The 14,727-nt window shown below is 33.7% G+C and overlaps 1 protein-coding gene across 2 annotated transcripts; it reads right to left on the reverse strand.

The window, feature by feature from the left end:
* Positions 1-435: 435 nt before the first annotated feature.
* Positions 436-2,473, reverse strand: LOC130808890 (uncharacterized). Of its 2 annotated transcripts, none has more exons than XM_057674430.1 (2): positions 1,966-2,473; positions 436-1,869 (listed from the first exon to the last, which is right to left on the reverse strand). In XM_057674430.1, exons 1-2 carry the CDS (start codon positions 1,967-1,969, stop codon positions 659-661), a joined length of 1,215 nt encoding a protein of 404 aa, XP_057530413.1. In that variant the 5' UTR covers positions 1,970-2,473; the 3' UTR covers positions 436-658. The 2 variants fall into 2 exon arrangements, with proteins under 2 accessions (XP_057530413.1, XP_057530414.1); XM_057674431.1 differs by having other exon boundaries at positions 1,972-2,428.
* Positions 2,474-14,727: the final 12,254 nt, after the last annotated feature.

The raw sequence follows: 14,727 nt of genomic DNA on the forward strand, positions 1-14,727 counted from the left end.
AGAAACGCAAAGGTTGAATTATTTAAAAATTTCAAAAGATGAGATTATTAACAAAGAATAGACAATAATTTAGATTAATCTGAACAATTTTTCCTAAAAAAATCCTACTTCAATACAAACATATATAATATTGGATTCATTATAACAAATAACCCTTTTATTAAAATCTATTTCAAATAGGTAGTTGCAAAAATAATTGCAAAATTTATATAGCTTAATTACAATTTATAATAAGTCAAGCAACATATTGTAGTGTATTAATTTGTTGCCCACATTCAAGTACAAAAACACAATGAGCAAATGCAACTCCTAAAGCTAATTACGTGTCAAAAACTTCACCTAAAGAAATGCATTTGTAATTGTACTCTAATATAAATGCTCAATTAAATCAATTTTTGCCGTACAAAAAGTATACAAGTACTGCAAATATAGGGATCATATAGAAGATAGTTTTGTATATTAGCAGCAGTATATATACACAGGCAATCTCAACGCTTAGCTAAAATAAACTGTTGATCATTGTACGTATAATAAAATTAAAATCCCTTCCCCAATTAATAATTAGTAAATAATTGATAAATAATTTTTCCGTGGTAGTTTGCTAAATTGTTACAAATATAATTAATTAAATATTACACAAACTAAAAATCTAATTTAATTAATCAGATGCACAAATCCATGAATCTACCATACCTTCACCCTTGGTCGAACCTCCATTAATATTATCAGAGGCGCCATTTACAGCAACAGAATCAGGAATCGAAGTAATGCCTAAGTAATTCCCAGCAGTAGGATTAACAGAGGAACTATTTTGAGCAGTAGGAAGCGAAGAAGAAGGTTGTAGTAGAGACTGGAAACTAAGTTGAGGGTTCGGGCTTAGATAGTTTTGTGCGTCACATAACTCGAAATTTGTCGACGGTGCTGGTGCTGGTGCTGGTGCTGGTGCGGCAGTGTGGGATGCGGAAGGTGTTGCGGCCGTGCCCAACCCCAACACATCACTTAGAGGGTTGGAATTATGAGTCGAGAATTGTAATGATTGTTGGAGAGGAGAGATTTTATGTGCGAAAGGCCTAAGCAAATAGGAGGGGGCGCCCATAGTAATAGAGCTATTAGAATTAGTAAGACCAGTAAAAAGATCGTAGCGAGTACGAGGGGAGAAGGCAGTGAAAGGTGGTGAAGGTATACCAGTAAACTCCTGAACCATTTGTCTGAAATTAGTTGTGTCGGTAGTCAGTACAGTAGTCGGTGCTCGTCTTGAAGCCCGAGACCTTTTCTTCGGGTTCCTACTAGATCCAAGAGCTGAAGATGAACGTGGTGATCCTAAGGATACAGTTGGACCTTGGGCCTGACCCTGACCCGGTAAAGGTAATGAAGATGGAGATGGGTTTGGGTTTTGTTGAAGTTGTTGGTTGTTGTTGGTGATGCTGTAGCCTAGAGGACCTTCAGTGCAATTCGTATCATCGGTCGATATAGACTGTCTTATTGAACCAAATTTTTCGGTCCACCCTATGTCTAGTTGATTATTATTATTATTATTATTATTATTATTATTATTATTATTATTATTATTAAGAAAAGAAGATTGAGGTAAAGTAGGTGGTGGATGATCAAAAAAGTTGGAAATTGTTCCTATTTGATGATGAGGAGAAAAAGAGGAGGAAGAAGAAGAACCATTGTTGAAAGAGTAAAGTTGAAGAGGAGTAGTACTACAAGCAGCCATGGACATGGTGTTAATATTAAAGCATGACATAGGGTTAAAAAGCAGTGAACCAGAGGCAGCAACACCACCATGAGAGTCATATTCATGATCGTCAGCACCACCAGTACTAGAAGACTGCATACTTCCACTGTTTTCTGAATCCATATCTCCTGAATAACACAAGAAATAATAATACAGAGTCAACTAAAAAAATGAATATGAAAAGGGGGAAAATATAATGAAAATCAGAGCTTTCAGAAAGTTACCCATACGTTGATCTTTTTAAAAAAGATCTGTAAAAGATGATCTGGGTGATTAAAATAAAGTGGGAATTTGATCAGTTTTTGCCTTTTTTTCTGGGGAGCTTTAAGAACCCAAAAAGGGTGGTTGTGAAAAAAGTAGCAGATGATGTTGCCTAAGCTTATCTTTTTAAGTGAAATTTGAAATAAAGAAAAAAGAGCAGGAAATTTTAAAATTAAATCAAGAATAAAATAAATATAATCATTTGTGGGTTTTGAATGATGCAATTGGAGGAGATGTTACTTGTGGCTTTTGTCTGCAAGTATCACCTCCATTGCCAATGAGCTTAATTTGGGATTTCGTATACAGAAAGAAAGGAAGATGAAAATTAAGAGAGAGAGAGAAAGAAAAGAAAAAGGAAAGAGAAGACAAGGGTGAAGGAAGTACTTATTACTCATTTTCTTTTGTTTAGGGTATTTGTTTTTATTTTAAAAAATAAAATAAAATCTATGAAGGAGTATAATGTATGGGTAAAAAAAGCAGGGAGGCAAGGGACTCTTTCCCACGTTTCAACTTGAAAGTTTATTTTGGGTGGATGACACTAATGTAGTAATGTTCCCTCTCTTTTCTTTTTCCTTTTTGTTCTTTTCTACACTAAATAATAAATTAAAAAATTTATCAAATGATTTTCATGAATTTAAAGCAATAATAATTGAGGTTTCTTTCCTCAACTTATTTGTAATTTTTTGTGTTGGGTTCATTTTTATTTACTACTCCCTAACACCTCTAATATTATTTTTATTTATAATATTTTAATTTAAGGAGAGAAATTTTATTATGCTATATTTGAGAATAAGGATTTTATCTAAAAATCTAAATTAAACTCAAATTTAGTGTTTGGCAAATAAAAAAATTTTAAATTTGGATTTGAGTCAAATTTACAATTGTTATAAAAATGGTTAAAGATGAAAATTTAAAATTGATCTCACAAACCTTATCATTTTCAAATTCTACGCAAATGATTTCATAATTGACATCTATAACTTGAAATGAAAGGGTTGTTCCCAATTGCAACCTTAAGGTTTTTGAGAGGTATATAAAAGATTAATTATATTAGTGGGAAATCTCGTAAGATTCGTCTTAATGTATACTCTTTTATCATATGTTTTTTTATAGTTTTTATGATGCCTATTTAAAGATATTGATACTCAAAAGTTATTTCAAAAATTATGCAATAAATAAACGAAAAAAACAACGGAGAGAGAAATAATATTCTTATACTCTTATTTATTCATTATGATTTATATTAGGAAAATTTAATTTTAAAAATTTAACCTTTTGCTAGTTGTCTTTTAAAAATCCCACATTTCGATTATTTTTTAAAAATTCGACATTTATACTGTGTTTTCTTTTAAAGTACTAACCTTATTAAGTTACTTGTAAAATTCATAATTAAACAAATTAAGAGCCAAAAGATCGAATTAAAAAAAATGCAGTATAAAATTCGGATTTTTAAATAATAATCAATAGGTAAGAATTTTAAAAGACAAGCAAAAAGGGGAATTTTAAAAATTAACTCTTTGCATTCACTTTGTTTGTGTTGCTTTTGTGCTTTTTATGTTATTATAGTAGGTGATTTTTTTCATTTGCAGGTCATGGTGTTAAGAATATATGAAGCACAATTGTTACTGAAAAAATTACCCTTCTTCTTTTGTTATATATCGAACTGGTTTGAGTTTTTTTTGCTACAAGGACTAGAAACTCTAACCCCGGTTTCCTTTACCATAAAACCAACAACTCTAAACTACTCTACAAGCTATAGTAGCATACATCATCAAAAACTTTGAAAGGGTATAACTAAAAATTGCCCACGAGAGAGTCAATGATCTAACTAGCCGTAGTCTCCGTATTTCTTTAGATGGAGGTATAATTTCTCATCATTCAATCCTCTCAAATTCTTGATCATAATTTTCTATAAGTAGAATACACTAAATACGTTAACTGATATGATGATGACTTATACTCTTATTATTTTGTATAAAAATTAGGTGAGAATTGTGTAATCTACTCCCTTTCGTTCTTAATGATTTGTTCACTATAGATTTAACACCGGTACGAAAATAGTTGAATCTTTGGAGAGGGTGATAGTTGAAATGTGTAAAGTCATAATAATAATAATAATAATAATAATAATAATAATAATAGGTTGAATATTCAATTATGTAGCAGTCAACTTGTTTATTTAGCTGTCTACCTAAGTATGGGGGCTGCTTTTTACTGTTCTTCTGTGTATGGGGATAATGATAAGCTTAAGAGAGTCAACCTTTTCCAACAGCTTAAATATGTTGCTTTTTCTTGCTGCTCTAAGCTTTGGATTATCTTGGGTGACTTAACTGTTTAGCTAATTTAGATGAACGTATTGACTAGCCTGTTAGGCTCCATGAGATCACCCCTCTACGTCATATGCTCCACTGTGAGGTTCATGATATGAAGAGTAGTGGGAGGTTTTTTACATGGATAATAAGCAACAAGGTGCTAAAAGAGTCTTTAGCAAGATTGATAGAGTCATGTGCAACAGTGAATGGGATGAGGTGTTTAGTACTGTTGAGACTCCTTTTCTTCTTGAAGGAGAATTTGATCACTTGCCCGCCTTGATTCAATTCTTTGCTCAAACATCGGGCATGAAACCATTTAAGTTCTTTAACTTCTAAACTGATAAGGAGTCTTTTCTTGACTTAGTAAAAAGTGTTTGGCATATTGAAGTTTAGGGGTATGCAAGTTTTCAAATGCAACAGAAACTCAAGGCCCTTAAGCCTGTTCTGAAGAAGCAATACTAGCACACTTCAGTCCAGTGTGCTTTATTGTTAGCTGAGAAATCCCTTCATTCTGCTCAGGAGGCCCTTCACAAGCATGCTCAGGATGTTCTTCTTATTCAATCTAAATCTTTGTGTGCTCAAAACTTACAGCAAGCTAAGAATGATTTTGCATCATACCTACAACAAAAGGCAAAAATAGCGTGGATCAAGCATGGGGATGAGAATACTTCGTATTTTCATAATAGCATCAAACAAAGGTGCTCTTATAACAAAATTAATCATTTGCATATTGATGATAACCTGATGAGTGATCCTTTTAAAATTCAACAAGGCTTTATAGCTTTTTATACTAACCTTCTCTGTAGGGATATGGTAAACAGGAGGAAAGTTAATATGGATGTTATCCACTCAAGCCCTATTTTGTCTACTAAGATGAGGAACCAATTGAGTCTCAAATTTTCCCCCGAGGAAATCAAGTTAGCCATTTAGAGTATTCCAGATAATAAGGCTCCTGGGATTGATGGGTATAACAATAAATTTTACAAAGCCGCATGGTTAGTTATAAGGGACGACATTGTGCATGCTATCCAAGGTTTCTTTCGGAATGACAAAACGTTGAATTCGTTGAACATTTCCTCCATTACTCTCGTCTCTAAAACCTCTTGTCCTGCTTCCCCTGGGGATTTTTGTGCTATTTCCTGCTGTCATGATCTTTATAAGTGTGTGACTAAACTAATTTGTACTAGAATCCGGTTGGTTTTGAAGTCCATTATAAGTCCTAATCATGAGGCTTTTGTGATTAGTAGGAGTATTTCACACAATATTATGCTTTGCCAAGACTTTGAGCATTATACAAGGTAAAATTGCTCACCTAGTTGCTTGATAAAGGTTGATGTGAGGAAAGCTTATGATACGGTGGATCAGCTTTTTATTAGAGATAAGTTGGTTGTTCTCAATTTCCCCCAACATTTTATTAAGATTGTCATGACTTGCATATCAACTACACAGTATTCTCTCTTGGTGAATGGTAATCTTTCTACGGTGCTTAAAGCTAAAAGAGGTCTCAGACAAGGGGACCCTCTATCCCCGCTTCTTTTTGTTATTGGGATGGAATACCTTTCTAGATCTCTCCACTTGTTAGATCACAATCCTGAATTCCAATTTCATCTAAGATACCGAAAGCTTAAGTTGAAGCATTTGTGCTTTACTGATGATCTTATGTTGATGTGTAAAGGGGACCTGAACTCAACTAAGCTTATTTGCAATACATTGGACTTGTTTGCTCAGACGTTAGGCTTGTGTCCTAATCTCTCCAAGTATGCTATTTATCTAGCTGGGATAACTGATCGTGTCAAGCTTTGTATTGCCAAAGAGATGCATTTGCCTCTTGGATCTCTTCCTTTCAGATACTTGGGGATACCTCTTACATCCAAAAAAAATATCAGCTACTGATTTTGAAGCCCTTGTTGATAAAATGACAGCTCGCATCACAATATGGTATGCAAAGAAGCTCTCTTATACTGCTAGGATTCAACTAGTTGACTCAGTTATGATAAGTATTACTTCCTTCTGGTGCCAACTGTTTATCTTGCCCAAAGCTATCATCAAGGAAGTGAAGAACATCTGCAGGGCCTACCTTTGGCACGCTGATTACCAAAATACATCCCTTAGTAATGTGAATTGGAGCCATATTTACAAGCCTAAAAAAGATAGAGGCTTAGGTGTCCGAAACCTTGAGCTATGAAATGTTATTGATGTGGGTAAACTGGCTTGGCATATTTCTATGCTGCATGAGTTTCTCTAGGTCAAGTGGGTGCATGGTGTGTATACCAAGGGGGCTAATTGGCTTTTGTTTAATCCTACTTCTCCAGCAAGCTAGTCGTTTTGCAAAATTTGTGCTGCTAAAGAGAAGCTTTGGTTTTTCATGACAAAGCCCACCTATGTTACCAAGGTAGTGCACAAAAGCCTTACTCTTCAGTCTGACCCATTCATTGGGACAGGCTGGTCTGGCATAGAACCACTATCCTAAAAGACGGGTTCATCATGTGGATGATTATGCTTGGTAAGCTCTCTACTAAGGACAAGTTGTTCTAATTTGGAGTGGCTGATAATGATCGATGCCTTATTTGCTACAATGCTGTAAAAAGTGTGCAACATCTGTTTTCTACCGCAAATTTAGTGCTAAGTGTATGCAACTTTTAGCTAAATGGTTGGGAATTGCGATCCATCCCCAACTATCTCGATCTGATCCGAGGAAATAGAAGATTCCTAACGATAAAAAACGAGTCGCTGTTGCTAGCTTGAGTAGCCTTGTCTACGATATTTAGAAGGTTCACAATGAAGCTGTCTGGGCCTTTACTATGGTCTCCCCTGAAGTTATTATGGAGAGAATCAAGTCAGAGATCAAGCTTAGAGTTTTTACTATAAACCCTCATGTACAGTGGTGTTTTTTAGATTAATGTGTTGAGCTGCTTGTATAGTGCTTTGTTTTTGTTTTTTTGGCTTGGTTGCTTCCTTTTCTTACACATGAATAGTGAGCTGGTTGAACCCTTCCTAGAAGGTGGGTTCCTTCTTCATACTGATGCATTATAGAGTGAGAGGTTCCTTTTTATTAAGTTGTATCTGTTTTGCTTTGGTTCAATGAAATTTTCATTTTTCAATAATAATAATAATAATAATAATAATAATAATAACAATAACAACAACAACAACAACAACAACAACAACAATAATAATAATAATAATAATAATAATAATAATAATAATAATAATAATAATAATAATAATAATAATAATAATAATATCTCTCCGCTCTTTTTTGTTCTTCTCGTTTACTTTTTGCACAGTTTTCAAAGTAAATTTTGAGCCTTAATATCTCTAAATACGTTATAAAAAATTATAAAAAACATATAGTAAAAAAATATAGATTAAGACGAATCTAACAAGATCTCACATGGATATATTTTATCATCTATATATGTCTTAAAATCTTAATTAAATTTCTCCATCCAAAATAAAATATTTTAAACGGAAAGAAGATTCGGAAACGGAGGAAGTAATAAATTTCTCCATCCTTTTTCTTTCTGCACTATAATAATAATAATAATAATAATAATAATAATAATAATAAGAATAATAATAATAATAATAATAATAATAATAGTATTGAAAATGAGCAAGAAAAAGACTATTTTTGGAAAACCATATTTTTGGAAAATTAAAAGAGGAAAAGTCAGTTTTAGCGGTAATTTGTAGACAAATTATTTCATTACATGTTTAAAAAGGGAAGTCATTTAATTTTAACTTAAATTAATTTAGTTTGTTGATGTTACTTTATTATTTTTTATTTTAAAATTAGTATTTAGTTCATATTTCAGTATGTTATTTTAAATTTAGTTCCTCTTGAGTTTTACAATAAGACTTATATATATCCATTGAGTGAGGAAATCAATAAAAGAAAGGGATTTGAACTTGAAAACACAAATAGGAGAAAAAGTGATAAAATCAAAAAAAAATAAATTTGTGTTGTATGATAGAGTTCATTTGTGCTTTATTTGAGGCTTTTGGGTTAGAATCATTGTTGGAAGCGGTATTTGTTGGTTTATTGTCTTGGATCTCTTGCTATCCTTTACTTTAGGGCCACATTCTTAAATAAATTCCAGCTTAACCCTAGCCTACATTACAACTCTTCGTAAATCTGTTCGACTTGGTCTGATTAGTATGTTATGTGCTGGAGAGTAGATATGATACGATTCCAAGGACTTCTCCCTATTAGGTACTTGATCCCCGTCTCATTTTTAGTCGAAAGATTATGAGCGAAACACATACCAAATCAAACACATAAGGGTCATTAGATATTTCTCACATCTTTTGGGAAATAACCTGGGGAGCTTGTGACCTCATTTGGTAGTGGGTGGCATGGCCTGTGTTGCAGTTTGTTTAGTGATCCCGAGTTTGTGGAAAGTGTTGTTCTTCTTGGTATTGTGCTCTCTTTAGCCCAATGTACTTGCACACCCATCGCTAGGGAAGAGTCATGCTCGTACACAGCTTGCATTGTTTTGTTTTCCGTTCACCTTGCTTTTGTTTGCCTATAGTCTTGTTTTGCCATATGCTATCAAGTTGCCCTACTAGTTCATTTGCTAGGGACTTGAAAAGGTTTGGCTTGGGGGAAGGTGATGTACTCGTTTTAGAGCACGTTTGTGACCCTGTTATAGTATCAAGTCTCGCGCTTTTATATTAATTTTATACACATTACGCATGATCTTACCTTGTTCTTGTCTTCGAGGTGTTTTAAGGTTATTTCAGGTGTTTTCGGCTATTTTGAGGTGAAATGGCATGAGTTCGAGGCTCAGAAACTATTATCAAAGATTTTTCATGTGTATCGGAGCTTTAATCCCGAGTCATTCCTATAAGCCCCGCAAAGTTTTGAAACCATAAGACACTTGAATGGACTTGCAAAATGATGATTCAAGGCCCATTTGACCAAAGCTACCCTCCATTCGGTCGAATGGATGTTCAACAATCAAGAAGTTTTGCTATAGCCACTGGAAATGGCAAACCAAAACATTCAGGCGAATGGAAGAAGGCTCGGGCGAATGGTTGCATGATTCGGGCGAATGAATGGCTAGCTCCAAGATCTTGGCTCAAAACACACTGAAAATGCCGAATGAAAAACCATTTGGTCGAATGGCAGCTCATTCGGTAGAACGGAGCTTGATTCTACATATTTTGAATTCTTCGAAAGCCTTATTTCGTAGGTTGTTTTGGGGCTTTCTTTGCCTTATGTTTGAGGGCTAGAAATACGCCTTTTTTTGTACATAATCCCATGCCCATTATGAGGGCTCTTGTGCGACACTTTAGAACATCAAACCATTAATTGTTTTCCTTAGTTTAAACCCTAGATTAGATTTAATGGTTTCATTTATGATTTCTCTACGTTCAAGCTTCTTCATTTATGTAAGTTTATTTCTTTAATGCTTTAATGTCTTTCTTACTTTCCTACAATGCTTTCTTTAATGCTTTCCTAGTGTAGATTCATTGCTTTGTTTTCTTTCAATTCCTTTAATGCTTTCTAGAATAGATTTATTGTTGTCTATGTTTATTGCTTTTGCCTTAGCTTTCTCTAGTATGATTGAGTAATTTCTTTAGGGGTTTTAGATTGGAGAAACCCTAGGTTTTGGTCTTGTCTTTAATATTTAAGATTATAGTTAAGGTTGATGATGACTCTTGATAGATATTCGATTCGAATCTTGTCCTACCACTCCTTAGAAGACTAGCGCAATTATAGGTTGTAGGTGTGATTTATCGTGTCACAAACTTACTCTCGCTATCTAAAGTGTCTTGATTGATTGTCGTTCGATCTTACTTGACCAAGCTTATCTTTTTCCCCAATAGATTTTCCTAGGGTAGACCTAGTCTATTCTCCGCTTGTCTTCCTTTGTTTTAGTTTCCTTCTCGTTCTTCTCATGAGTTTAATTCACCCACCAAAAAACCTTCCACATATCTTTTCCACATCATGCTTACAGTCTAGCATTTCTTATCCTTGTGGTTCGACTCCCGACTTACCATTACGCTCATTTTAGTAGTATCAGGGTGATTATAAATATTGCTTGATTAAGGTCTAGCATAAATGACGTGCCAAAACTCGATTATTAATTTCCTTGGCAAACTTCTCACTTGTGAACTAACATGTGAGAACATGATGGAGAACTACCTTCAAAAGTCAAGAACATGTCTCTCAAGGCAAAGAAAGTGGAAAAGCCCTCCTCATCGGATGAAGAAAGTGATGATGAAGGTCCTTTTGCCCTAGTTGCTTGTGGAGTTTCTAAAATTTTGAAAAATGAGAAGAAAATTCAAGAATGAAAAATATCCACAATCTTGCTATTATTTTCGAGGTACGCAATATAACTTTTTTAAATCAAATGTACTAACTTGCTTCGAGTGTGGTTTTGCAGATCATTTCATTAAAGATTTCCTTAAGAAGAAAAATGAAGATAAGAAAGAATATAAAAGAAAGGACTTACAAAAGGAAGGAAGATAAAAGAAAGGACTACAAAAGGAAGGAAGATAATAGAAAGGACTATAAAAGGAAGGAAGATAATAGAAAGGACTATAAAAGGAAGGATGATAAAATATATGACAAAAAGAAAGTCATGCTTGCTGCTTGGAGTGATTCATATTCCTCTAGTGATTCGAAAATGATAGTGATGATCTTTATCTCATGGCACGTGAAGATTCCATTAAGGATTCAAAAACTCCTATTGAGGTAACTATAGAACTTAATAAATAAAATATTAAGTTCAAGCAAAATACCAAATGACAAAACTGATATTGGTCATGAACAAACAACTTTTGTCAAAGCTAAAGGTAGTGAGCTAGGTCCCATCTATTCGTATTGTGGTAAAAAAAAAAGGTAATATGAAATTCGCATGTCTCTATAGAAGAATTGATCATCATATTATTCAAAACACATATTCAGTTCAACAAAGAGCACATATTAGAAACATTTGGGCTGTAAAAGGGACTAGACCTCTATATATGGTTGACTCTGAATATGACAGAAAAATTAACTTTTTATAAATGTTATAATATAATATATACTACGTTAACTAATAAACTTAAAAGTTTAAGTTTGAAATAACTTAAGGCCCTGATGGATGACATAAGGCTTTAGCATAGAAGACTTGTACATTTGAAATACGCATACTATTAAGTTTCATGCTCCTCATGACTTACTAAGAGGACTACCTAACTCTTCCTACAACATTGATGAGTTATTTAAGTCGCCTGCCAAAGGTAAGCAAACCAAAGGTTCGTTTAAACCTAAAAAGGTGTTTAGTACTTCTCGACCACTTGAACTTTTATATATTGATCTTTGTGGTCCTAACTTCTATACGTGTCAAATCCCCCTAGTTAAACAATACATCTTAGTTAAGTTGATGATTTCTCTCATTTTACTTGGATAGCTTTTGTCATGAGAAATCTAAAGCTATAATAGAGTTTTTAAAACCTTGCAAGAACTTCAAGCTATTAAAAACCTACTGATTGTTCACGTTAGAAGTGACCATATTGGTAGAGAATTTGATCAACTTGGTTTTGACTCTTTTTGTGCAAAAATATGGTATTTCACATAACTTTTCTGCTCTTAGAACACCTTAATAAAATAGAGTTGTGGAACGAAAGAACTGCACTCCTAAGGACATGTCTAGGACAATCATCATCAGCATCATCATCCTACCCAGTGTATCTCGCTCATAGAAAACTATGGACAGGGTCTGGGGAGGGAAGGACGACGGCAACTTATATCCATAAAGGAGAGCACGGCCAATACTGAGAATTATGTCATAAACTAGTGTAATAAGACATATTTGCAAAAGACTCCCTATGAGTTATTCAAAGGGAGAAAACCAAACATTTCTTATTTTAAACTTTTTGGATGTACTTGTTTTACTCATAGCAATGGTAAGGATAAGTGATAACCTTGGTAAATTTGATACACATAGTGATGAAGCTATCTTTCTTAGTTATGCTCTTAATAGTAAAGCTTACCGTGTATATAACCTATGCAATAAAGTTGTGGAGCAAAGTATACATGCTATTTTTTATGAAAAAGATAATGGAATCTTGAATGAAGGTTTTGCGGATCTAAACTATGTTATGATGATGATGATGATGAAAAAATAAAGGAGAATGGAAAAAACATACAGGAATAGTTTCAAGCCCTTGACGATGCTAATCTGGAGACCAATGAAGGTTCTTAAGGTCTTGAAAATATCAATCAGGAACTTGAGCCTTGAGAACAAGTCTAGAATAATGATAGCTCTCAAAACAACTCTCAAGGCCTTGAAACTAGACTCCAAAGAGAAATAACATTTGCTTTGGTTATTGAATGGAAATTCAAAAATGTATGTTCTCACCCCTTGGAGAACATCATCACAGATGAACAAAGCAGTGTTTAAACAAGATTTAAGAGTTATTGTGCTTCTTATACTTTTGTCTCCCTCATACAACTAATGAACCATAATGACGTTCACGTACTACAAGAAGTTGAGTGGATTGTTATCATGCAAAATTAGCTAAATGAATTTAAAAGGAGAAATGTATTTTCATAGATGTAATGATCGTACTATCCTTAGAACCAAATGGGTTTTTCGTAGCAAACATGATGAAAATGGTAAGAATGTTCGTAATAAAGCTAGACTTGTTGCAACAGATTATAATCAAGAAGAAGGAATCGATTAAGAAGAAACCTGTGCACCCGTTGCTAGATTAGAAGCTATTAGAATTTTGTTAGCATTTGCTTTATTTATACGTATAAAGCTTTTTCTAGTGGATGTCAAATGTGCTTTTCTATATGGTTATCTTAACGAAAAAGTGTATGTAGATCCACCTCCTATTTTGAAAATGAAAAGTTTACAACTCATGTTTTAAAATTGGAGAAAGCTCTTTAGCAAGCTTCTAGAGCTTGGTATTAAAGACTTTCAAACTTTATGATGGAAAATGATTTAGAAGAGGTTTGAGTACAAGACACTCTTCAATAAAACTTAAGGTAATGACATGCTTATGTTTCAAATTTATGTTGATGATGTTTTATTTGGTGCTACTGACGAATCTCTTAGTAAGGAGTTTTCTGAACTTATAAGCTGAGAATTCAAAATGAGCATGATAGAGAATTTACATTATACATTATGTAAGAGACCTTCTCAAGAAATGCAACTTAGACCAATCCAGGCCCTCAAAAAATCCTATGAGTTCTTCATGCTCACTTGATCAAGACCTTGACTCTAAGTCCTTTATCAAAAACTTTATCGAGGTATGATCAGATCATTACTTTATTTAACCACAAGTAGACTTGATATTATGTTTAGTGTTGGTGTATGTGCTCATTTTCAACCTAATCCTAAAGAATCTTACCTCATGGCCATAAAGAGAATCTTTAGATATTTAAATAGGACTTAAGACCTTAGTCGTTGCATCCCAACAATAGTGATTTCTTATTAATTAGTTGGACATTCAGAGTCTGATTTGGAAATTATAACATGGCCTCTCCCAAAAGAAAAACCCCTGCTTCAAAAGGAAAAAGCTCTATTTCGGTGCATTCGACCCATCGCACCTCCAAACGAAGATAACCCCAAATGAGCATTACTTACAAAGTTGATTCAGACACTGCTCCATCCACCTCTATGAATGAAAGCTCTTCCTCAAATGACTCTCAACCTAAAATAACCAAGGTAAACACCACTACAATAGATGATACTTGGTTGGTTGATAATGAGCATATGACAAAATGGGGAGATTTTCACAGCCATGACATATGTTCTTCTAATTTTCTTGATATCGAATTCTTCAACCAACAAAACTTCCTTTGTTTTAATCTTCTGAATAAATCTTGATTTTGACAAATCATAAAATATGGGCATGAACCATATCCTATTTCAACATCCCTTTTCAATGCAAATTTACAAATCATTAATAAAAATGGGATTTTGTTGTGCTAATCCCAAGTTAAAATCGCTCCTTCTCTTTCACCGAAAAACTTCTTGCCAAAATATTGGTTGTTCTCTCTGGTAATCACTCAAAACATGACAAAGAAAGAGCAACCACATTATTAAAGCACATATCAAACTTTTTAATGTTCCTCCTCCTTATCCTCGGAAACCAACTCACAATATTTTCAATCTTGAGGGTAAAGTCCTTCACGATATCATCCAAAAGTAGGAGAAACACCACTAAAAAAGTTCTTCAAACCATAACTAGCAAATGAGGCTCCCACTTCCTTTTTCCAATCTATTGATTTTTAATGGGATTTATGCTAAGGTTGACTTTCATCATCTTAGAGGAGAGTCAAGTCTTCAGTACAACATTTAATATGATCTTAAGTGAGGATAAATTCCTTTTTGAGCTTAGTTCCTTATTAAAAGTATAATATGAACAAAACGCTAATTTATTGATAAGGTGAAGAAAGAGTTTGCT

This window comes from Amaranthus tricolor, chromosome 3, assembly GCF_026212465.1.
Source record: "Amaranthus tricolor cultivar Red isolate AtriRed21 chromosome 3, ASM2621246v1, whole genome shotgun sequence".
NCBI lineage: Eukaryota > Viridiplantae > Streptophyta > Magnoliopsida > Caryophyllales > Amaranthaceae > Amaranthus > Amaranthus tricolor.